The sequence below is a fragment of the Pelobates fuscus genome, chromosome 4, assembly GCF_036172605.1.
Source record: "Pelobates fuscus isolate aPelFus1 chromosome 4, aPelFus1.pri, whole genome shotgun sequence".
In the NCBI taxonomy this organism is placed as follows: Eukaryota; Metazoa; Chordata; class Amphibia; order Anura; family Pelobatidae; genus Pelobates; species Pelobates fuscus.
In genome coordinates, this window is record NC_086320.1 from 243,898,410 (window position 1) to 243,924,968 (window position 26,559).

General features: G+C 46.3%; 1 protein-coding gene across 2 annotated transcripts in view; it reads left to right on the top strand.

Moving 5' to 3' along the window:
• CLPTM1L (CLPTM1 like) overlaps window positions 1-26,559 on the top strand; it is a 469,239-nt gene that overhangs the window by 158,422 nt on the left and 284,258 nt on the right. For both annotated transcript variants that reach the window (XM_063452024.1, XM_063452023.1), the window contains exon 7: window positions 21,787-21,904. In XM_063452024.1, coding sequence (XP_063308094.1) covers window positions 21,787-21,904 — 118 coding nt within the window. The remainder of the gene's footprint in view (window positions 1-21,786; window positions 21,905-26,559) is intronic.

The window sequence follows — 26,559 nt, forward strand, 5'->3', positions numbered from 1 at the left end:
TATAGAACAGGGTAGTCCATATCGGGGTATTATTTCTCGTAGCAGGAATCTCACAACTTCTCCTGCTTTCTCTGTACGAGTAGGACATGCTTCTACCCAGCCTGAATAGGTGCACACAATTACCAGCAGGTAACGATGTCCACCCGATTTAGGCATCACTGTAAAGTCTATTTGTAGATCGGACATGGGGAGTCCCCCCATAAACTGAACTCCTGGTGGCTTTACTGGTCCTTGTCTTGCATTATTCTTTTTTTTGTCATTCTTTCTTTTATTAAGGCATGTAGGATGGGGTACAGAAGAAAAATTGGGGGAAACATTCAAGAGATTTACAGCATAGGGTTGTTACATCAATCAGAGAGTAGATAATGTTTCCAGGATTGCGATGCCTCTTTTTTTAAAATTTTTGTTGTTAAACTTTAGCTTGAAAATACTGGCTATGGACCATAGGATCCGATTGGTAAGTCGCAGGCACATTTTTATGTAAATCTAACAAACATCTGATAGTCTAAACATTTAAGTCATTAAAATATAATGATAAGGTTGACGTTTACTATAGCTAAGGTAAGTAAGTTATCGCTGTTGGTCGTGGTCTGAATTTACCTGTCTAATGTGCTAAGTGCGCAGTCAATATAGGCAGGTCGGTTTAGTTTTGTAGGGGAGTAACGGCGTGTAGTAGATACTGCAGTGTGTCACAGCGTCTTACCCTGAGCTATGCAAAGTTTGGGGTTCAAGGTTTTCTTGTACCAGGTAGGTGCAGCGCTGCCTAGCATAGTGGTGCAAATCCGCCAGAGAGCACTGTGGACAGATTGTGGGGCTGTAACCTGGCTTGTGCTGAGGCATATGTAGGTATCTTTTTGTGCATTAGGTAGGCTAAATGAGCCTGCGGAGCCGTGCTATGCCGGGTATACAGGATGGTACGGTTCATGTAGTAATGTTAGGCATAGCCTGGTTTTAAGTAGCACCATGTTGCATTGAAAAAAAAAAAAAAAAAAAAAGGACCTATGTGTGAGCCTTGGTACACATTAAGGTGTATAGTATGCGAAGTGTTAGGCTGTCTGATACCCTTGGGCCTAGTGAACTGTGAAGTTAGAGGCTGCATGCGGAACCCAGGCCTATTCTGTCAATGATTTAAGACAAATGAGCATGAACTGCGGTCAGGAAAATAAAGCATACATATGTTAAACCTATGTTACATGCAGGGTTATACATAGTGCAGTGTACTGCGGTCGGTCGAGGATCTTATGTACGAGTAATTGCAGGAGAAGGAACAAATTAAATAAAAGTTAATGTAAGCATTCAGTGGCTCGTGCGATGGGAGGTAGCAAGAGAGATACATGGCCCCGACAATGTTTGCATGTAGTTTTCCGGACACTGCCCGCCTTGGCGGTCCGTACGTCACTCTTTTTCCAAGGAAGTAGACTGACTTTTTTGTAGGATAGCCGACCTACAGGCTGGCAAATATGAACAAAAATAACCTAAACCGTTTAAAACAAGTAAACATACTGTGAATAGTAGGAAAGCAAAAAACTTTACAGTCTGAAAAAAATGTGGTCGGTGGGATGTGTCAGATAGGCTTGGCTTAGTACAGAGATCGGCTAGTAATCATGCCTACGCCCTTAGTTATACACAATGTGATAACAGAGTGAGATAATAAAAATAAAGCTGTGATACACACTAATATAATAATATAATGCTGATCGTAGGTATCGGCCTAGGCAACAAGGTAATAAGTACATGTTTGGGGCATCGGCATCTGTCCTCAACAATAATGTTCCTGTTCAGGGCAGTGAAGCTGAGTAGCTCATAGCAGCCCAACGGTGTACTTTCACATTACAGGATATTTTATAATTTACCAGTCCTGACGGCGTATGCTCCATGGCCCGGTGGTCCCGGTGTAACATGTACGAGGTGAATGCGTCTGTGTCAAACCTCTGAATGTCCCAAAGTCCCTACGATGTGACCGTTGCATAGGCCTCTGGAGTGGAGCTTTGGGGTACAAACGGTGCACTCCGGTCTGGGTCCCACGTATGGGTGCGTTCTGGGGAGCAGATGTTGGCATTGCCCATCGTGGCTGACTCCGTAGGTGTTAGCAAATCATGGGGTAGGTTCAGTAGCCGGAGAAATGCCGGGGCGTCCCGCATGTCTTGGATGCTGTGTGTGGTCGACCCTCTTGTGACCGATAAAGTCCTGGGAGGTCGCCACCGATAGTCCAATTTGTGGGCCCGGAGGAGTAAGGTGAGGGGTCTAAGCGTCCGGCGCCACGCCAAGGTGCTACTTGATAGATCCGGGTACATAGAGATTTCCATGTTCTCAAACCTGTAGGGAGTCTTGCCCCTGAAGGCAGCGAGGATCATTGCTTTTTGTCCGCTGTTGCGGAGGTTCAAGATGACATCCCTCGTAGCAGTGTGTGGTGTATTTGAGGGCTTGGGGATTCGGAAGACCCCCCCTGGGGTGATCGTCTCATGCCGCCCATGTGGCAGGGCTGAGAGTATTATGCGGTCGACTAACTGTGGAAGTTCGGCGTCGGCAATGGCCTCTGGGATTCCCCTGATTTTTACATTAGAGGCGCGTCTGGCATCCTCCAGGGCCGCGAGGCGTTGTTCGTAATGCCGGTTTTGGTGCTCCAGGTCTTGCACCGTGTGGTGTAGCGCGGAAATTTCCTGGGCTTGGGCCAGCGATGAGCCTTCAAGCGTAGAGATGCGGCCTGTCAGGCCTTGTAGGTCCGCACGAAGTGCTGAGACCTCTTCGCGGAAGCTGTTTTTCAGGTCCGCCATCATGCCTTTCATAATCGCCACAGTGAGTTGTTCTGGTTCTGCCCTTTTGTTCTGGCGTTTAGTCTGCCGCGGTGGGTCAGGGGGTGGCAGGTATCCCCCTTTCTCCTCCTCGGATAATTCCTCGGAGAAGTCCGAGCACCCCCCGTGTTGGGCCGCCATGTTGGCCTCTGTGGCTCCTCGTGCATGCATCCACATGTCCCCGATCGTTAATCCCGGGGTGGGCTTATGTGGTACCGGTCTTTTCCCCTTTTTCCCCATTAGGTCGCTTGGTGTGTGCCAGTGGAATTAGAGGGATAATGGGGTAATTTCAGGCGTTTTTACAGTTTGGGGCTCGGAGCTCCGTTTACATGCGACTGGTTTCTTCAGCGTTCAAGCCCCGCCCCCTTGTCTTGCATTATTCTTAGCACACGTTACACATCTGCGTACAATGGCCTGAGTCAAGTTGGACAATCTTGGTATGTAGAAATGTTTTCTAAGAGATTCTTCAGTACTGTCTCTCCCAGAATGTGTCCCGTTGTGATAATTTTGGACAATTTCTACCGCTAGCGATGCTGGTATAACTATTCTTCCATCTTCTAGCTGATACCACTTGTTCTCCAGATACTTTCCCGGTTCAGTCTTTAACCACTCCTCTTCTTGAGCTGTATAAACTGGAGTCCATTGGGACAGTGGAGTTGGTATAAGAGCAGCTATATGCCCTACATACTCCTGTCTTCCTGATTCAGCAGCACGCTTAGCTGCACTATCTGCCATCCGATTTCCCTTGGTTACATCACCATCTCCTCTCAGATGCGCTCGACAATGTATGATACCGACTTCTTTCGGCTCCCACACTGCTTCCAATAGTTGTAGGATTTCAGCTGCGTACTTGATTTCTTTGCCTTCTGAATTCAGTAGTCCTCTTTCTTTATACAAAGCTCCGTGGGCATGAGTGGTTAAAAACGCATACTTAGAGTCCGTATAGATATTTACTCTTAAACCTTCAGCCAATTGTAACGCTCGTGTTAGTGCTATTAATTCTGCCTTTTGTGCTGATGTTCCTTTCGCCAGTGGCCGAGCTTCTATCACCTTGTCTATTGTTGTCACTGCATATCCTGCATAGCGGATCCCTTCTTTCACATAACTACTGCCGTCGGTGTAATATTGAACATCGGGGTTCTGGATGGGAAAATCACGAAGATCTGGTCTACTTGAGAATACTTCATCCATTACTTCCAAACAATCATGTTGACTTTCAGTAGGTTGTGGCAAAAGGGTAGCTGGATTTAAGGTGTTTACAGTCTCTAAATGCACTCTTGGGTTTTCACACAACATTGCTTGATACTTGGTCATACGGCTATTACTAAACCAATGATTTCCTTTGTAATCCAACAACGTCTGTACTGCATGTGGGACTCGTACATAAAGTTCTTGACCCAGAGTGAGTTTATCGGCTTCAGCTACTAGCAGGGCGGCTGCAGCTACGGCTCTTAGACAAGGTGGAAGTCCGCTGGCCACTGCATCCAGTTGCTTAGACATGTAGGCAACAGGTCTTTGCCATGATCCCAAGTACTGTGTCAATACTCCCACAGCCATTCTTCTTTGCTCGTGTACATATAAGTAGAATGGTCGTGTGTGATCAGGTAGACCTAATGCTGGGGCACTCATCAAAGCCTTCTTCACATCTTCAAATGCCGTTTGCTGTTCTTGGGTCCATAAGAAGGGGTCGTGCTCTGTACCTTTGATAGCTGCGTACAGAGGTTTTGCTAGTATCGCATAACTGGGAATCCATATCCTACAGAAGCCTGCTGCCCCCAAGAATTCTCGCACTTGTCTTCTATTCTTGGGTATTGGTATTTGGCAGACAGCTTCTTTTCTCTCTGGCCCCATAATTCTTTGACCTTCAGAGATATGGAATCCTAGATACTTGACAGTTGGCAAACACAACTGAGCCTTCTTTCTAGACACCTTGTATCCTGCCTTCCAGAGAATGTGTAGTAGATCGTGCGTTGCTTGCTGACAGATTTCTTTTGTAACTGCTGCTATCAACAAGTCATCTACATATTGTAACAATACACACTCTCCTGGGATGGACTCGAAATCCAATAGATCTTGACTTAGGGCTGAACCAAATAGGGTAGGTGAATTTTTAAACCCTTGGGGCAGTCTTGTCCAAGTCATTTGGCGTTTTGAGCCCGTTACAGCGTTCTCCCATTGGAAAGCGAAAATACATTGACTTTCTGCGGCAATTCGGAGGCAAAAGAAGGCATCTTTGAGATCTAAGACTGTGAAGTAAGTAGCCCCGCCCGGAATTAAAGCAAGCAGGTTATATGGATTGGGTACAACTGGATGTATGCTAACAACCGCATCATTGACTGCTCTTAAGTCCTGCACAGGTCGATACTCATCTGTGCCGGGCTTTTGAACAGGCAGCAATGGGGTGTTCCAGGGGGAAGTACAGAATTTTAGGATACCATACCGTATGAACTTATCCAGATAGGATTGGATGTTCTTCTTAGCCTTCTGCGGAATGTGATATTGTCTTAGGCTCACTGGATAAACCCCATGTTTCAGTTCAATTTTTATTGGTGGAATATTGCGGGCCAGTCCTGGTGGGTTGTTCTCTGCCCAAACTCCTGGTATGTTAAACAATGTCTCATCACTCCTAGGGTTTTGGCTAGTCAACACTGTATAAAGTCGCCACTCTTCTTCCTTTGGTACGGATAAAGTCATAATACCTGAAGGTCCATTAAACTTTAAAGATGTTGTTCCATCTGGTAGGAACGTAATCTGCGCTTGTAATTTGGATAGCATATCACGTCCCAGCAATTGGACTGGACATTCAGGCATATAAAGGAATTGGTGTTTTACTACGTGGCCTCCCAATGTACAGAGTCGACTTTTAAGAACCGGTCTTTCAGCACTTCTTCCAGTTGCTCCTATCACAGTAATAGTCCTTCCAGATGGAGGAGCAACTAGATTAGTCACCACTGAATGTTCAGCACCAGTGTCGATCATGAACGCACTCCTTTTCCCCCCTATTGATACATCGACCATAGGCTCCGCTCGACCAAGGGGGATGGAGCCCGGTCGGTATCAATAGTCCTCCATGACCGTGTCAGCCAATCCTACAAAGTCCCTACCTTCTCTATCGCGAGACCTTTGCGCTGCTGGAATATACCTGTCTTCCCTAACACTTCCTCTGTTCCCATTACTCCCTCTATAACCATTACTCCCTCCGGGACCTCCTCTACCTCTCGCTCTGCCTCTAAAGTTTCCGTAGCCTGCCCTGGGTTGGTCTCTCTCGTACTGCTCTCTTTGCGGACATTCGTTCCTCCAATGCCCTTCTTCCTTGCAATACGCACACTGATCCCTACTCAAAGGCTCCCTACTCCATCTATTATTGCCTCTATCTGGGCCCCGTTTATCTACGCCTGCGATCGCTACCGCTAGCATATCAGCCTTTTTACGCATCTTGCGCTCCTCCTCTTTCTTGCTTTCTGTTTCCCTATTCATATAGACCTTATTAGCTACCTCCATTAGTTGGGAGATTGACATACCTGCAAACCCTTCTAACTTTTGTAGCTTGCGCTTAATATCTCCGTAAGCTTGGCTGACAAAGGCGGAGTTAACCATTCGGGAATTGTCTGCGTCTTCCGGATTAAAGGGGGTGTACAAGCGGTACGCCTCCAATAATCGGTCATAAAAGACACTGGGCGCTTCATCGCTTTTCTGGATCACCTCAACTGTCTTCGACATGTTAATGGCTTTCTTTCCTCCGGCTTTCATGCCAGCAATTATAGCGTCTCTATAGGCTCTGAGTTGAACCATATCAGCACCATTTACGTTCCAATCGGGATCAGTGTTGGGATAATGTGTTGCGGCCCATGCTGCTGGATTAGCTTGGTTCAAAGCACGGGCTCTATCCTCTAATGCTTTAATGGCTGCTTGATTTATTCTTGTCCTTTCCTCATTGTTAAATAAAGTCATTAATAACTGCTGGCAATCAGCCCATGTCGGATTATGTGTCTGTACTATTGAGGTGAACAGATCAGTCATGGCTTGTGGTTTCTCAGTATACGAGGAATTATGGGTCTTCCAGTTTAAAAGGTCGGTAGTGGTGAAAGGGACATATACGAAGACAGGGTCAGCGTGTGCCATTTGACCTGCGGCATCGATATAAGCTGACCCGGGATTTAAGCGAAGAGGCATCTGATAGTGCTTTAATTGTTGGGCACCAGTCAACTGTCGGGTTTGGATGGGGCTACGTAGGGAAGCGTCAGTCATGGGTTCCGGTCGGGGAGATATAGGGTATGGGGATGTGGGAGGTTGGTTTTGGGAAAAGGTAGTGAATAGAACACTTCGGGCCGAGCTAGATGAAGCTTGACCGGAAGTCTGAAGTGGCGCCAAATCAGGATATTCGTTTCTAATGGGGGTGGGTTCTGGTTCCGGAAGGGGAGATTTAGTACGAGGGGGGGTGGATCCTGTACTGGAGGAGGAAGCGGAAGTGGATGAGGGTAATGAGGGAAGGGTTACAGGACTTCCTGTATTTGCGTCACTTCCTCTTACCGGAAAGTAAGGGGGCGGCAAAGGGATCTCGGACTCAGGGGGCGTGTCCAAAATGGGCCTAACACCAGCCCTAGTGGACGAACAAGTCCTAGCTACCATGAGGCGACACTGTTCCTCGTGGCATGTCCGGAGCCATTTTGGCGAGTCATTTACGGCCTGTCTCCAACAATCAATATAAGGAAACTGGCCGTAAAGTTCAGGCCTACCTGATACAGCCACGTGTAAGCGCTGTACCAGAGTTGGATCCAAACTGCCACGTGGCGGCCATGCCGCAACCAAAGTAGGCCACTCCCTAGTGCACAAAGTGACCAAACGTACAGGGGACATCTTAACCCCAAAATCACAAACTTTGAATCCCTTTTTAAAATTCTTAACCATACATCCTAAGGGATCCGGAATCGTTGACTGCGACGCGCCCATATTTAACAGTGGAACGTCGTCGACAACGATTACTATACACGCGTACTATTCAACAGTCACACCCGTTTCCTCTGGCAACAGCACCACGTGGTATGGTTACCAAGTGAAACGTACACAATAACAATAAACACTCAGGGAATTCCCGTACACACACAGCTGCTACACCAGTCACTATATAATCAATATTATGCCCTTTGGCGTAACTACACAGTCACCCACGCTATAATTCTCTATATACGAATTACCCGTCTATAACACACCCCAGTAACATCGTCTTTTACAAATAGCGGTTACAGTACGGTTAGCATAGGTCAAAGCACAAGTTAAGGTCACAATACAATTATTAGTGGTTATGGTGTTAAACATGCAATGGACGACAATGATTAGTACTTATTATATAATGTCAGTAAATATACAGGGTTATGGTACCGTGCACTATAATACAGCAACACACTATTAACACTCTCGCTAGACGGCTGAGCTCGCGCTATCTAACAAGATATACACTTTACTAAAACAATCGTTAACACATTTACAATTCCCAACTAAACTATTGGCCAGTACCTTGAATGGACTACCTAAAACTATATACACCCGTTTTGGTTAGCCACACTGCCCAATCACCACATATATAGCGAGCTAGAGAACCGAATTTACACAGACGCCTCTTAGTCGCACTATACAACGAGCTAGAGAACCGAATTTACACAGGCGCCTCTTAGTCGTACTATCAAAAGTCTAGTGGGTTCCAAATTTACACGCCTTCCCACTTAGCCCAGATAGGATGAGAACTAGCGAACCGAATTTACACAGGCGCCGCTTAGTCTCCCGGTCCCTCCGACCTAGCGAACGTAATATACACCCTAGAACGCTAGTCTAGACAAGACACCGGTGTCCGGCTAGGGCTATTTACACCAGGACCCCGCCTGACTAACCAAATCAAACGGTCTGACTAAAGAGCGTTCGATCGAGCGGTGCGCCTTCGCTCCTTCCCTCCGACAGAGGGGGCAGATACAGATTCAAAAACCCCTTTGGGCCTACCGCACAATCGGTATACCCCTAGCGGGTCCTGCCGTCTAAAACAGCAGTTATCTTACCTCCTCGTTCCTGAACCTGAGTTCACACTCATCGACGGGGACACCCCAGCACTTCTCACGTAGAGGCCGATGATCTCCTGGACAACAGACCAGTGGCGCCGAGACGAAGGGAGGTCCACGCAGAAGTTCAGGGGTGCAGCCGTAGAGAACGTGGGCAAAGATAGACCGTCTCACGCCTCTGCCTCTCAGCTACCGTTGAACGATGAGCTTCCCGGCCAATGCACCAAATGATACCGGAGAAACTGACGGAAGCCAAGCACAGAGAGATGGACACAGGTTTCTTCAGGAAGGAAGAGATTCTTTATTGGATCACCGATCGGGACTCAGAGGGACTAGCGTCACCAAAATACAGCAAAGTCTGAGTACTGAATACATAGAGTACATTCCTTATATAGCACTGTAGCTCCTCCCACAATTAACTACACCCACACATACCCTTAACCTATTTAATGAATAGAGTCTAAACTCATCCATCCGGTCTAACCACGTGGCTCATCTGATACAAAGGAGAGGGACGCGTAATTCCAGTTCTTACATTCCTGCACCTGGTCAGTACAGTGATGACAGTATCTTAGCTACGTGTAATTAACCAACTGATACTACAAACACATATACATACATATGCCTTGTGGCAATCTTAGCCTGCTAAACTTGTATTTTACTGGAATTACATCACATTAGGAAAAAGGACAAATAAATAATTTATTACATGTGAGTTTACAGAGGAAGAGGTTCTATTTCAACTGTCAAAACTAAAGACAAATAAGTCAATGGGACCTGATGGAATACACCCAAAGTTATTAAAAGAGCTTAGTGGTGTACTAGCAAAACCATTAACAGATTTATTTAACCAATCATTGTTAACAGGCAGGGCCGGTGCAAGGATTTTTGCTGCCCCCCCATATGTCCTGCCCACCATGTGACCTCACAATGCCTCGCCCATATGCTCTGCCATATGGGCCAACGCCAGTCTTCACAAAGTGTCTTTTATCTGAAGACAGTGTGTTTACATTAAAAAGTCTACAGGCACAGGCTATAGACACCAGAACCACTACATTATGTTGTAGTGCTTCTGGTGACTATAGTATCCATTTAATGTGAGATTAGTGCCACTAATAATATATTGGATTGCCTACTTACCACCAGATGAGGACAAGAGACTGATGATGGGCTCAGTCTGGCTCCACAGGTCTGGTGTAGAAGAGGCTCTCTGGAGACTGTATTTAACAGTGCTCACAACAATTAACGAACAGGAAGCAGCTCCATTTTTTAGGGCCCCTTACACAGTTCAAGGTCTGGGCCCCCGGGGCTTGACCGTGAGTATGCCTACAATGCCCACCCATAAATACCTACATGGCCCACCCATGAGTTCTCTCACAGGAAGTGGAGTGTGTAAGGGGATGTTTTTTTTTTCAAATTTAGTTTTTATTGCATTTTAAAATATCAGGGGTACAGAAAGAAGAGTAGGGAGGGGTTAACAATGGTTACATAGTATGCAGATATCATCATTAAGGTACATTGTCAGTGTGGGAGTTAACATCATTGTCGTTATTTGCAACTTATAAGTATATCATTTCTTCATCAACCCTATTGACGCTTGTTCAACAGGAGCTCATTGTAATATACCTTTTTTTTCCACAGATGAAGGTGGGACTGTCCATGTACCATTACATTCGTAGAGTAGTGTAACCAGATGCTTGTCAGTAAATGTTTTGTATACAGGTTTATGTAGAGGGGGTAAGGATAGTCCTTAACAAGGAGGTAGAACCTGGAAAACTTGGGAGAATAGGGCATCACTGACGAGGGGAGCCAGTAATATTGATGGGTTTAGTTACAGACTGGTGGTAAGGAGGGTCGTTGGGTTGTTGAGTCTGAAGTGGTATTGTAGTTGGAGCGGTATTTGATTAAGGGTGAGTGGGGAGTGATGAGTGTGTGGGTGGTTGGTATATATGATTGTTGCGATATGTAGTCTCCCACACATGCCATGTGTCGATGAATCTTTGTTTTTGTTCTACTGTGGTGAGTGATAATTTTTCATAATAGTAAAATTGATCCAGCTTGTCTCGTAGTTGAGGCATGGATGGGCATTGCTGGGATTTCCAACATTGTGCTAAGAGGTTCCTTGCTGCTAACAGGGTTAGTACAGTGATTTGTTTCTCACTCGGGGTCAACTGTGGGGGTAGGAGTAGGAGTAGTCCCACCGTGGGGGTTAGGGGAAAGTTGGGGATATTAAATTCGTCCAGTATGGTACGGGCATGTTTCCATAGGGGTTGGATAGCTTCGCAGGACCACCAAATATGCTTTAATGTACCCAGGGCATTGCTACACCTCCAGCAAGTAGGTGGGGTGTTGGGGAATATGCGATGGAGACGTTGTGGGGTCATGTACCATCGGTACAAAAGTTTCCTATGTGCTTCTATGTGAGAGTAGCAACGGGTCTGTTTAGAGAGACCATTCAGGGCTTTCAGCCAGTCGCACTGCGTTAGGGTTTCATTGCAATCTGTCTCCCATTGGTTTCTGTGTGATATGGGTGGTGGAGGCGCAATCTCTTGCCATGCTTTATAGCATAGTGCCAGGGTCTTTGGTTTCGTTGGTGCAGACCAACATCTATCTAAGAGTAGAGTGGGGGTAACCCAGTTGGAGTTAGGGGTAGTGCGGCTCTGTGGCATGAATGCTAATATGATACTCTTCAATTGTAGGTAGGAAAAGGTGGCTCGGCTTGGTAGCTGCCATTGGGTTTGCAGTTCTGGGAAGGGGATAATTTCGCTATTTCTCATGAGTTGAGATATGTGGGTGATCCCTGCATTAGTCCAGAGGTGGAGTGGGATGTCTTGTGACACCGATTTGACAACCGAAATGGGTGCTTTTGGGTGAAATTTTCCGTGGTAACCTAGGCTTGAGAGAAATTTGTCCCATATGTTTATGGTGTGGGAGGTAGTCGGGAAGATCGTGGGTCTCCGAGTCCTAAGACATCGGGGCGTCCACATATAATCAATGATGGGTAGGTTTGGCCACTGTGCTCTCTCCATGTCTGTCCATTGTAAGAGGTTGGGCTGGGCATGGAGAAGGACGCCACCAGTCAGTGCTGCAGCTTTATAATATTGTCCAATGTTCGGTAGGCCCACTCCACCTAATTTGGGTGCAAGTTGGAGGAGTCGTATCGGTACCCTAGGTTTTTTACCTGCCCAGACGAATGTATTACACATTTTCTGTAGCTCTTTACAATATTGGGCGGGGAGCTGTAGGGGTAGCATTCTAAAAAAATAAAGGATACGAGGAAGGATCATCATTTTATACGCATTGATTCTGCCTAGCCATGAAAGCATGACGTGTTTCCATTTATTCAATTCGTTTTTACACACTAGGGTTAGGGTACTGTAGTTAAGTGTTATTGTTTTAGGTAAAGTGGATGCTATTTTCATCCCCAGGTATGTAATGTATGTCATTCTCCAGTCAAAGTGATAGCGGTCCTGGAGTGAGTCTATCGTTAATTTCGGCATTCCCACTGGTAATGCTTGCGTTTTATCTTGGTTCAAGCGGTAATGCGAGATGTCCCCGAATCTTTTTAATAGAGCCATCAGAGGGGGTAGAGATTGCTGTGGTTTAGATAGGGTTATGAAAATATCGTCGGCGAAAAGCGCCAGGCTGTATGTACGGTCTTGAATGGTAATTCCATGAATGTCAGGGTGTGTCCGTATTTTGTGTGCTAAGGGTTCTAGCGATAGAATATAGAGCAGGGGGGATAGTGGACACCCTTGTCGGGTGCCGTTCGTGATCCTAAATGGTTGGGATAAGAAGCCATTGTGGGACACTCTGGCTGTTGGGTTACTGTATAAGGCCATAATGCTTGTTATGACGCTCTCCGGGAAATTAAACTTTTTCAGGACTTCGGTCATGTACGACCAATTGAGGCGGTCGAAGGCCTTCTCGGCGTCCAGCGCCAAGAACAGGCCCTCCGTCCCTTGTCTTTGTATGGTGTCTATTACATTAAGGATCTTCCTAGTGTTGTCTGAGCCTTGGCGTCCTTTTACAAAGCCTGACTGGTCGTTATGGATCAGTTTGAGTAGTATTGGTGTTAGTCGGTTGCTAAGTAGTTTCGCATAGAGTTTGGCATCACAGTTCAGAAGGGAGATCGGCCTAAAATTTTTGCATTGTGTCGGGGGTTTTCCTGGTTTCGGGAGGGTAGAGATATGGGCTAGCAGCATCTCGTTTGGTAAGGCACCTTTTTGGGAACTCTCATTCAGGACCTTTAAGAGGTGTGGAGAAAGGAGAGAGGTAAAGGTTTGATAGTATGCGTTGGGAAGACCATCTGGGCCTGGGGATTTATGGGTGGGCATGTGAGCTATGGTATCAGTCAGTTCGTCTAGTGTAAATGGGCCTTGTAATCTTTCTCTGTCTTCGTCCGTCAGTCCGGGTAGATCTAAGTCGTCTAAGAAGTCGTGAATGTTTCGTGGGTTCGGTATAGTAACAGTAGGGTCTGCTTTTAAATTATAAAGGCCTTCGTAGTAGCTTGCAAATTTGGATACTATTCCCTGTGGGTCGATGATGCGTTCCCCTTTCTTGTCTTCCAGATAAGCTATTCTGGAGGCTGTCATTCTTCGTTTAAGCTGCGCTGCCAGTTTTGCACCTGCTCTATTCCCATTAGCAAAAAAGTTGTGCTTAACTTTGCGTAGAGCATAGGTCGTTTTGGCCATTTCAATATTTCTGAGTTTGGATTGCAGTTGTAGGAGATATGTGTGTGTCTTAGGGTTGGGGTTGCGTTTATTGGAATGTGTTAACTGGGTGATTTCGGTTATAAGGGCATTGTATTCTGCTGTCCTTAGTTTTTTGGCTCGGCTTGCCTGTTTTATGAAGCTACCCCTGATACATGCTTTGTGTGCCAACCAAATTTGGTCTACGGAGGTCTCTTCATTTGTGTTCTCGTTAAAGTAATTGGTGAGGTCTGTCTTTATTTGTGCGATAACGGCCGGGTCTGTCAGGAGCGACTCGTTGAGTCTCCAGGAACCTGTGCCCTTGCTAGGGAAGGGTGTTTTTAGGCTCAATGTGGTGGGCGCGTGGTCTGACCATGAAATCAACCCAATGGTAGTTTCCTCTATGTTAGGCATGTAAGTGGCTGGGACCAGAAATCTATCGATTCGGGAGTAGCTGTTATGTGCCGCAGTGTGGCAGGTGAAGTCGACCTCTGCGGGATGTTGAATGCGCCAGGGGTCAACCAGTTGGTGAGAGGAAAGGGTGTTACATATCTTAGATGTGAGTGCCACTCTTTGGTTGAGAGAGGTCACTGAGATTTCAGCTGTAGAGGATGAGTCCATGTTACTATCGATTAAGAAATTAGTGTCCCCGCCCAGGATTACCTCCCCATATTTGTACAAATCTGCAAGCGCTAAAATCATAATTAGGAAGTCGTGTTGATTAGTGTTGGGGCTGTACACATTAATCAGGGTATAGGGATTATTATTGATGAGACATTGAAGAATTAGGTATCTGCCCTTTTTATCACTGATTTTGCGTATTAATGTGAAGGCGGCATCTTTACTGATCAGAGTCGAAACACCTCTTTTCTTAGTTTTGTAACAAGTGTGGAAGTCATGAGGGAAGTCTTTGGAATTAAATTTTGGTCTACCTTTCCATGTGAAGTGCGTTTCTTGGTAATATGCTATGAGGGCTTTACACTTTTTGGCTTCCTGTATGGCTAGTCTCCTTTTATTCGGAGAGTTGAGCCCCTTGGTATTTAAAGACATTATTTTAATCGACATGTGGGCAGGTAGGGAGTGTGCTATTACTGGGGTGTAGGTGTAGTGCCCAACATTCCCCTTTTCTCGGTTCCCACCATGATAATATTGTACCGGACTTGTGGACGTCCACTAGTCGTGTCTTATTGTACACGGATAACCCATTGTTCCTATTCAATGTGCCCTTTGTTTTGGGGGTAGGGAGAACTGGGGGAAAACTATTTACAATATTCCGTATGTCACTGGAGGTGACATGTGGCTGCTCATGGCAACGGATAAATCTGGCCATTAGTAGGCCGTGGGGGTGATTCACTTGAAATATGTGCATAAAGGTTATACAGTCTAACAATCAGTTAATTAAGCACGTTTAACTAAGAGCGGGTTACATCTCGCCCGTAACAGCATAACATTTCAAACATTAAATTAGCCATTAGGGAGGGGGGGAAGATTAAGAGGTGTACATATAAAGCGGTCATAGATCTATCAAAATCTTAAGTATGAATGCACTATAGGACTATACGTTACAGTAGTAGCAGTCAGGAAGGTACGGCCTTCTCCGTTAAGACCCGTCTTCGCGACCCTAACAGGATCAGGTAGTCGGGGTACTAGAGTTCGTGGGTTGTCTGTGGGTCTTGCGGGCCTGCGACCATTCCTTGGCCAAGGAGTGTAGCGCAGAGGTGGTAGTGGCGTTCGGATGGTCCGCATCTGTGGGGGGGAGCGATATTTGCCAGTCTTGTAGGAGGCGTTTGCCGTCTTTCGGGTCGGTGATAGCTCTTACTGCTCCGTTCTTCCTCACTAGTAATTTGGTGGGGAATCCCCATTTATAAGGGATGTTGGCGCTCCGTAGTGCTGTGGTTATGGGCGCGAAAGCGCGTCGTTTAAGCATAGTAGCGGCAGATAAGTCCGTGAATATTTTGATGTGTTGGTAGGATTCCGGCCATTGTGACAAGCTCCTGGAAGCTTGCATGATCTTATCTTTCACTGTGTAAAAATGGATTCTCGTGATCACGTCTCTGGTGGTATCCGGGGGCAGGTGTTTAGGTTTAGGGAGCCTATGTGTTCTATCCAGCATCAAGTCTAGGTTGTTTAAGGAGGGTATCAATGCTTTAAATAAGTCTTGCACATACCTAGTGAGATCAGAGTTCTGGATTGATTCAGGGATACCTCTAATGCGGACATTGTTTCTTCTGCTCCTATCCTCATGATCCGCAACTCTCTCTTCTAGTAATTGAAGTTTTGTCTTGAGCGATGTGTAGGCCTCAGCCATGGAGTTGTGGGCGTCAATGAGTTCATCAGTGCGTTCTTCCAGCTTTGCTGTTCTTTCACCAATGCTGTTGATGTCAGCCTTTATTTCTGCAGTCATCTGCTGGATGTCTGCTTTAAGTGAGGCTTTTAGTTCCTGCATTATGGTTCTCACCGAGAGATCTGTTGCTGGGTTGGAGAGTTCAGCGTGGTCTGCTGTATAGTCTCCTATGTCGGAATCTTGAGCCGGCGAGGTAGGCCTGTCGGCGCCATCTTGGTCGCCGTGTTCCAGCGCATGGTGCACTCCAAAGTGCGAGTTTAGCTTTTGTTGTTTAAGTTTCTTCGTAGATCTCGACGCCATGTCGGTATGTGGTGTGTCCCCTCGTTGGTCAGCTCGTTTTGGGGTTGCGTTAGTGGCTAAATCAGGCTGTGAAGGCCGCTGTTCGGGAGAGCTCTCGTCCCGCACGTCCGCTCACATGCGCTGCTCGGACACGCCCCGTAAGGGGATGTTTTATGTGTTATTGTAGAGGATGCAATGTGTGTGTGTGTTCTTATAGAATGTAGTGTATAGGGATACCAATTTGTGTAAGGGATGTAGTGTGTTTATTTGGGATGACAGTATATGTCTTACGTATATAGAATGTAATTTTGTTTCATTAAAGTTTTGTTATTTTTTAGTTAAAACTGCTTGATATTCATTCTGGGGGTAGTGGTTGTGAGGTGAAGCACCCCGTGGCTACGAGGAGCCTCCTTCACAACCTTCTTTTCTGACTGTTTTTTATAGGGGATGCAGTGTGTGTTTGCGTGTAAGGAATGCATTGTATGTTTATGTGTGTGTGAGTGTGTGTAAGGGGTGCAAGGTGTGTTTCTGTGTATGTAATTGAATGCAGTGTGTGTCCCTCCTGTCCCTCCGTGTTCTCCTCTTCTGTGCCTTAGTGCTCTCCCTTGGCCCCCTGTCCCTCTGTAGCCCCCCCTTGGTGGTCTTCTCACTCCCCCCTCCCCCCCTTAGTGGTCCTCCATCCCTCCCCTTCGTGGTCCTACCTCTCCCAAACCCTTGAGTGGTCCTCCCCCTCCTCCCCCCACCCCCTTAGTGATAATCTCCCCCCCCTGAGTGGTCATTACCCTCTCCCCCCCCTTAGTGGTCCTCCCTCCTTACCCACCTTTGGTAGTCCTTCCCCCTCTTAGTGGTCCTCCCTCTCCCAAACCCCTTTGTGGTCCTTACCCCCCCTCCCCTAAGGGTCCTTACCCCCCCCTCCCCTCCCCTAATGGACTTTTCACCCCCCTCCCCTAAGGGGCCTTAAAACCCCCCTCCCCTCTACTAATGGACTTTACACCCCCCTCCCCTCATGGTCCTTAACCCCCCTCCCCTCATGGTCCTTAACCCCCCTCCCCTCATGGTCCTTAACCCCCCCCTCCCCTCCGGGTCCTTACCCCCCCTCCCCTCATGGTCCTTACCCCCCCTCCCCTCCCCTAATGGACTTTACAACACCCTCCCCTAAGGGTCCTTACCCCCCCTCCCCTAAGGGTCCTTAAAGCCCTTACCCCCCCTCCCCTAATGGACTTTACACCCCCTTCCCCTCCCTCATGGACTTTACACCCCCCTTCCCCTCCCCTCATGGACTTTACACCCCCCTTCCCCTCCCATCATGGACTTTACACCCCCCCTTCCCCTCCCCTCCCCTCATGGACTTTACACCCCCCTTCCCCTCCCCTCATGGACTTTACACCCCCCCTTCCCCTCCCCTCCCCTCCCCTCATGGACTTTACACCCCCTCCCCTCATGGACTTTACACCCCCACCCCCCCCTCCCCTAATGGTTCACCCCCCCACCTCCCACTCCCCTAATGGTTCACCCCCCCACCTCCCACTCCCCTAATGGTTCACCCCCCCACCTCCCCCTCCCCTAATGGTTCACCCCCTCCTCTTCCTCCTCCTTCCTACCTATGTAGCATAGCCGGGCGGCGCGGAACGCGGGACAGGAACCTCTGTTTCCTGTACCCGGCCGCCGGCGGACTGAAGGGAAGTGCTCACTGAGGGGGTCACGGCCCGGCCACGCTACATTGAGAGACCGGCAGGAGGGCGCGCTCTGCGCCTCCCTCCTGACGGTCACAAACCCGTCCGCCCTCCACACAGCAGTGCTGCGCCGCCTGGGGCTTGCTAAAGCGCTCAGGCGGCGCAGCATGAGGAGCCGCAGCGGGAACTCCGGGTGCAGGGATCCGGCACCCCCTGCTAAGGGGCGCCCTAGGCGGCTGCCTAGGTCGCCTTACAGGTGGCGCCGGCCCTGTTAAAAGGAGTAGTCCCAGAAGATTGGAAGTTAGCGAATGTTGTGCCCATTCACAAGAAAGGTAATAGGGAGGAGTCGGGCAACTATAGGCCAGTAAGCCTTTCTTCAGTAGTGGGGAAAGTAATGGAAACAATGTTAAAGGATAGGATTGTTGAACATCTAAAAACACATGGATTTCAAGATCAGAGACAACATGGGTTTACTTCAGGGAGATCATGCCAAACTAATCTTATTGATTGGGTAACTAAAATAATAGATCAGGGTGGTGCAGTAGACATTGCTTACCTAGATATCAGTAAGGCTTTTGACACTGTTGCACATAGAAGGCTTATCAATAAATTGCTCTCTTTAAGTTTGGATTCCAATATTGTTGAATGGGTAAGGCAGTGGCTGAGTGACAGGCAACAGAGGGTTGTAGTCAATGGAGTATATTCAAAGCTTGGGCTTGTCACCAGTGGGGTACCTCAGCGATCTGTACTTAACCCATTCTCTTTAATATTTTTATTAGTGATATTGCAGAAGGTCTTGATGGTAAGGTGTGTCTTTTTGCGGATGATACTAAGATATGTAACAGGGTTGATGTTCCAGGAGAGATAAGCCAAATGGCAACTGATTTAGCTAAACTAGAAAAATGGTCAGAGCTGTGGCAACTGACATTTAATGTGGGTAAGTGCAAGATAATGTATCTTGGACGTAAAAACCCAAGGGCAGAGTGCAGAATATTTTCAACAGAGTCTTAACCTCAACATCTGAGGAAAGGGATTAAGGGGTGATTATTTCTGCTGACTTAGCTGAGCAGCAGGAAATTCTAGCAGAATGCTTGGTTGTATAGGGAGAGGTATTAGCAGTAGAAAGAGGGAAGTGCTCATGCCATTGTACAGAACACTGGTGAGACCTCCCTTGGAGTATTGTACGCAGTACTGGAGACCGTATCTCCAGAAGGATATTGATACTTTAGAGAGAGTTCAGAGAAGGGCTACTAAACTGGTTCATGGATTGCAGGAATAAACTTACCAGGAAAGGCTAAAGGATCTTAACATGTATAGCTTGGAGGAAAGACGAGGCAGAGGGGGCTATGATAGAAACATTTAAATACATAAAGGGAATCAACACAGTAAAGGAGGAGACCATATTTAAAAGAAGAAAAACTACCACAACAAGAGGACATACTCTTAAATTAGAGGGGCAGAGGTTTAAAAATATCAGGAAGCCCAGGGGGGGATTGGGACTGCCTAATATATACGCCTACTACTTAGCGGCACAGCTGACTCAGGTCATACAATGGCACACACCCCCAGACAGGAGACGATGGGTAGATCTGGAGTCGCTGATGACGGGTCAAGACCTCCCACAGTTTTTCATATGGGCACCTAGAACACAAAGAGCCATACTACGAACCACGAATCCGGCCATACTCAACTCAATACAGATATGGGACCAAACCAAAACGAAATATGCCCTAAGCCCCCACTAGTCCCCCATGGCGCCGGTCCCTAGAAATAGGGCATTTCCCCCAGGAAAGAGGGCTCGGGACTACAAGGGGATAGAGGCCACAGGGCTACAAAGATACGTCCACCTATTTGTGAACCAAAACTTAGTCACATACGTACACCTAAGCATCAAAGCCACCTTACGAACAAGAGATTACTTCAGGTACTTACAAATCCGAGACTTCGTGCAGAAGGCGGCCCTGACGCCACTAACCTTTTTCGAAAAATTATGTTATAATGAGACTACACAAACTAAAAAAATCACACTACTGTACAACCACCTCAACGGGGCTCCAGACAGGGAGGGCACACTACGATACACTGACCAGTGGGAAGCCGACCTGGGGGAGGTACTGGAGGGAACGGAGTGGCAAGACATATGGGAAGCATGCACCAAAACCACAATATGCGTAACACTCCAAGAACAGTTTTATAAAATGCTATTCCGATGGTACATGACTCCAGTAAAACAGAAACACATGGGATTGAGCCCCACAGACGACTGCTGGCATGGGTGTGGGGGGCGAGGCACATATATTCACATGTGGTGGGAGAGCTCGGGGGTCGCGGCGTACTGGCGCAGCATCGTAGAGCTCAGCTCACAAATCATACAAAAACGACTAGCACTATGGGCGTGCCTCCTATCAAGACTCACAGAGGGCCTCCCCGGACACGAACAAAGGCTTCTCAACATCCTCTATTTAGCGACCCGTAGGGCCCTAGCACAACAGTGGTCATGCCCAGACATCCCGCAGATATCTCTGGTCAAGACAAAACTGCGAGACAACTACATAATGGATAAATTATCCGCCCTGGTGCGAAACACTATGACCAAGTTCCATAAGGTATGGGATCTGTGGGAGCAGTACGACACTTAGAATCATATCCCGGGGCGTGGGGCGGCATCCACACGTTCCACAACAGTGGCAATAATTGGGATTCACCCAACGCCAACTATCACACCAGAAATCGGACAGGTGGTAGCGGCACCACTACAGGACGGGTATATGGTCAAAACCAGAACAAGGAGCGCAGTCTGAGGAAACTGGCGACCCCTGTCTCTAGACCCCCAGGAGACCATCTCAAGTTGGAACCTACCTACATCTACTTGTCTCTGACTATCTATCTTTCCTTTATACCTATCTATTGAATGCAAGCACTCTAGACTAGCAAGCCGGCAGGAGGAGTGTCAGGCTAAAATATGCTTACGATCCGCAGACAACAGGGGGGAGTGTGAGAACCATCATATACCCCAAGGGAACTAAGACCGAAACTCTGCTCCCTAAGCCTACTCCTCCACACTACTATCATTGTATATAGTTACTTTGGCTTGCCAACATAACAGAAAATATCTGGCGGAGATACCCACAGAGAGCACAATGTATGCATTCTGTAAAACACTTTATGACACTGCACTGTCACTTGCATACATATGCCTGCATATTTGTATATCGACTTGTTCGTCAGACCAAAAATAAAGAATTAAAAAAAAAAAAAAAAACTATCAGGAAGCATTACTTTACTGAGAGGGTTGTGGATGCATGGAATAGCCTTCCAGCTGAAATGGTAGAGGTTAACACAGTAAAGCATGCGTGGGATAGGCATAAGGCTATCCTAACTATAACATAAGGCTAGTATTTAGAAAATTGGGCAGACTAGATGGGCCGAATGGTTCTTATCTGCCCTTACATTCTATGTTTCTATTTGGGCAGACTATTGTCCCTTTATATTTCCTTATTTTTTATTTTATTTTTTAAAAGAGTGTATGGGGTTTGTTTAGAATTCACTTTGCAGTGGATATTATGGACATATAATTACATTTAAAAAAAATCATAAAGTTATTTCCTCGCCGGGTGAAGATGGGTGAAGACGATTCGCACCAGTGCAAGGAAATTTCCCCAAACACAGATTTAAGGGATTCCCTGCTCTGGTGTACATGTCTGTGTTCAGGGACATTTCCCACGAAGATAGACAATCACAGCAGATCAGTGAAACCCTTTAATTCCCACGACGTATCGCACTTACGACCAGCTCTCTCGTAAGGTGATAAGTGCGAGCCGTCGCAAAACGAGGACCACCTGTAATGCATACCTAGAAGCAATTACTGCATAGCAGATTTTACTGTGCAATGTGCTTCTAAAAGCCCTGGTATCATTCTGTTTTTAAAGCTATTGACATTTTAAATATTTCCTTTTGCAGGTAATAAATCGTTCAACAATTGAGCTTCCTCTTACTGTCTCATATGACAAAATATCTTTGGGAAAGCTTCGATTCTGGATCCACATGCAAGATGCTGTTTACTCTTTGCAGCAATTTGGTATGTTATAAAATACATTTTGCCAAAGTGTGTGATCCATAAATGTCTGTACATTTCGTTAGTGTCTTAATTTTATTATAGTTATTTGGTCATAAACATTTTTAGAAAGTTTTTTTTATTGCCTTGTCTATTATTTTTTTTTTTTTTCAATATATATTTTTTTAAGTTTTCGTCATCAGTGATACAGTTTGAACCAGTGATACAATTTAAAGTAGTACAAAAACAAGTAAAACATTGAAGTTGAGGTGTGGTTGGGAACATGTACAGTTAGGTAACATGGATCGTTATACATAGTCGCTTATACAGTCATTGCTCATATAGCCAGCCCAACATTTGACCTGTTTGTGCGTACCAGGTGGTGGATAGTTGTATGTGTCTTTATGCTCCTCAGTAGTTCATACATATTGTTACTTTTTATTATTATAAGGGGCTAAAATATATCCTTGCCGTTGTGGCTCGATCTTGTCATATGCCGGTTATACAGTTCTACCCATGGGGACCATGTTGTGTGAAACATCTGTGCCGTTTTGGTATCAGGTACGGCCATTCGTTCATAGATGTAGAATTGGTGTATTTTGTCCCACAATTGGGTTTTGTTTGGGCTGGTTTCCAGTGGAAAGCCAATAGACTACGAGCCGACAGGATGGTAATGGCACACAGTTGTTTGTGTGAGTTTTCGAATGTCGGAGGGAACCTCATGAGTAAGTATGTTTCAGGTGTATTTTGGGTATCTGGGATTTGGAGGGCGCGAAACGTGTTGTGTACTTTTGTCCATAAAAGCTGGATGTTGGGGCACTTCCACCAGACATGTATAAGTGTACCCTCTGCTGCAAAGCATCTCCAGCATAGTGGGGTTGAGTTTGGGTATATTTTGTGAAGCTTGTGTGGGGTTAGGTAACATTTGTATAGTAGTTTTCTGTGTGCTTCTATATGTGTATAGCATTTTGTCCATTTAGATAGGTCGTTTAATACGTGTATCCATTCTTCGTCTGTAATTTGGATGTCACAGTCTATTTCCCATAATGTTTTGCAATGCGGTGACGTGTTGGGTGTAGTGTTCTCCCAAGCTTTGTAGCATAGGGAAATGTTTTTTGGTTTTGTGGGGTGTTTCCAACACCTTTCCATTATTGCCTTTGCTGGTGGGGATGTTTGGGTAGGGTTTGTTTGTTGGTTACATACATGTGTGGTGATGATTCCCTTAAAGGACCACTATAGTGCCAGGAAAACATACTAGTTTTCCTGGCACTATAGTGCCTTGAGGGTGCCCCATTGAGGGAAGCTCCCATTTTTGTTGTATTTTGGGGAATGGCATCATTCCTTGAGGTTGGAGCAGTTGGTGTATGTGTGTTATTCCTGCCAGCGACCACTTCTGAAAGCGTATGTCTTGTGAAATAGCATTTAAGGCCGTCAATGGTGCCCCTGCATGGAATGTATTGCTTCCAAAAATATCATCCAGAATTGGATAGTAAGTTTTGTGGGCGGTAGTAGGTCAGATTTTAATGACCTTATCTTTCTCGGTGTCCACAGGTGTGCTAGTGCCGAGTTATCGCCTAATTGGGCTCTCTCCATGTCCACCCATTGTATGATCCCTTCAGTGGTGTGTAGCAGTATCCCGTTGCTAAGGCCGATGCTTTTTAATGTAGGCCTATGTTGGGTAACCCCACTCCACCATGTTTTGAGTGTTTGTATAGTATCGTATTTGCAATGCGTGTTTTTTTGTTTCCCCAAATGAACGCATTGCATATGGTTTGTAGCGTTTTTATGAGTGTTTGTGGGTTTTGTAGGGGGAGCATTCTGAATATATAAAGTATTTTTGGTAAGATCACCATCTTATACGCATTTATTTTGCCTAACCAGGAAATGTGTGATTGTGACAATTTGTGTATTTATTTATTGCATTGTTGTTGAAGTGTAATATAGTTTAATTTTAGTACCACCTCTATAGAAAATGCAATTTTTACGCCAAGGTAAGTAAGTGAGGATGTCATCCAATCGAAGAGGTATTTCTCTTTCAGTGTGGATGTGGTGGTCAAGGGGAGTTTAATAGGTAGTGCTTGTGTTTTGTCTTGGTTTAGACGGTAGTGTGATATGTCCCTGAATCTCGCCAAGGTCTCCATCAGGGGTGGTACTGACATTTGAGGATTTTCTAGTGTTATTAAAATATCATCTGCAAATAGTGCTAATTTGTATTCGTTACCTAAGATTTTGACGCCTTGTATGCAGTGATCATTTCTTATTTTTTGTGCTAGCGGTTTGAGGGACAAAATGTAGAGTAGGGGAGACACAGGGAGCACCCCTGCCGTGTTCCGTTGGATATGTGGAAGGAGGTAGAGAGGAAGCCACCATGAGCAACTTTGGCCGCTGGTGTCATATATAGTGCCATAATCCCTTTGATAAATTCGATGGGGAAACCAATTTTTTGTAATACCCTTTGCATGTATGCCCAATTGAGTAGGTCGAAGGCCTTCTCAGCATCAAGCGCCAGAAGGAGGCCTCCGACCGACCCCCTCTCCTTTGTAGCCAGTATGTTAAAGGGACACTGTAGGCACCCAGACCACTTCTGCTCATTGGAGTGGTCTGGGTGCCAACTCCCACTACTCCTAACCCTGTAAGTGTAATTATTGCAGTTTTTTATAAACTGCAATAATTACCTTGCAGGGTTAACTCCACCTCTAGTGGCTGTCTACTAGACAGCCACTAGAGGTCTCTTCCTGGTCTAGAGCGTCGCTGGACGTCCTCACGCTGTGTGAGGACCTCCAGCATCGCTCAAATCCCCATAGGAAAGCATTAAAATTCGTTTTCAATGCTTTCCTATGGGGAGACCTAATGCGCATGCCTACACTGCCTTTCAAAATCTTGCAGGTTATTGTCAATGTCCGTTTCCCCATCCACAAAAGGCTGCATAATTAATTTTCTTTGGGCGGCTATTTGTATATCCCGAGGAAGTTAGGCAATCCCCCTGCAAGGACCCTACTCTTGAGTCCTGAGCACGCTGGGCATGAGTGATGATCTGTACCATCGCCTCTTGTGATGGATTGGGCCCCAGTTGACTGATCAAACATCTCACCTCCTTCTGGAACTCGTTTTCCTCTGGCTGCTGTCCTTCTTTGCTTCTGACTCTGTCACTCTTCCTTAGCTCTGCTTTAGCGTGGCTAAATTAGCGTGGCTTTGTTCTTGTTGCTTGCCACTATGCACTGAGCTTCCAGCAAATCTTTTAGTGTTGTCCTCTTTAGTAGTTCATACTGCTGAGCCATTCGGTATATTCCGGTTCGGGACGTCCATTCGAGCTGTGAATCCCGTCACTTGCCACCAGTTGTAACGAACCCTGAAGTGGTAGCGCGCTCTTAGATACAGGCGGGACACGTGACCGCTTCTCGCGGTCACTGCCCGCCTTCTTGTTGCAGCCGTCGGATGAGCCGCGCGCGGCTCGTGCAGCAGCAGGACCGCGCGTGGCTCGAAGAGAGGACCGCGGCCGGACCCTGGATAAGGTAAGTAACACTACACACCCTCAGGGCACTATAGTGCCAGGAAAACAAGTATGTTTTCCTGGCACTATAGTGGTCCTTTAAGAAACACATTTAAAAACAAAACAAACAATAAAAACATTGTGCCATACAAGTCAAGGCTCTCATAATTGCATGTAGTGACCTCGAGAGACTGCCTAAGCATTTTCTCTCTCCAGATACTTTACAGTAAATCACCAGACTGAGATTCAGAGTTGAATAACATTCTTAACCATGACACCAAATGAGTACTTTTATACAGAAGCAGGAAGTATCTTGCAATTGACATACATTTCCAAAATCCAATTAAATTATGGTACTCACCAACACACAACAGAAGATATAGCCAAAATATTGCAAAAATATTACTTTAAACTGTATAACATTACTACAACTAAAGCCACCCTCTCCTCAGACCAAGACTTTCTGCAGGCCAGGCATGTACACTTTTTCTATTGACAGTAAAGCCCTGGATGCACCAATCTCTTATGATAAGCTTCAGCAGACTTGCATGCCACACCACTTAACAAAAGTCCTGTGTTATAAAAATGAAGAGAGAAGCCACACTCAATCCCAGTAACTCCAGGTGCACTGGAGCAGGACCAGCAACGATAAGGCAGATAAAAAGAAAGTCTCCAGGCACTCTAGGTGTTCAAGCCGCAGGCAAATTTATTGGTTTAACAAAAGTGAAAGAGCAGCAATCTTTCGACCTGCTAAGAGCGAACACCACATCATCATTTCAGTGTATTCTATATCCTATGTGCAAATTGTGACGAACCCTGCTGCATAGACCTGTATTGCGGGTTCATCTGTTTCCATTGGATTCGTGGATTTCCTGTCCGTACGCTGTTGGTTTTTCGTTTCCTAAAGTACCGAGTAAAACTACCGAACATCGGCCACCCAGGAGAGGAGTGTGCGGCTCATTAACACCTTGACCACAAATTAGAACGTGTGGTTAACCGCAAACACCTCTCCATTCCATTTCGTACGGGTGGTCGTCGTTCGTATGCCGACCACGAGGCGGCGGCCATTTTGGACACGAGGCGAATCAGCGGTGTTCGGTGCAAAACCCATGGATCTAAAAACGGACTCTTTATCTACCGAACACCGCTGGAGACGGCCGTCTCTCCTTCTATTCCCTTGGAGGCATAC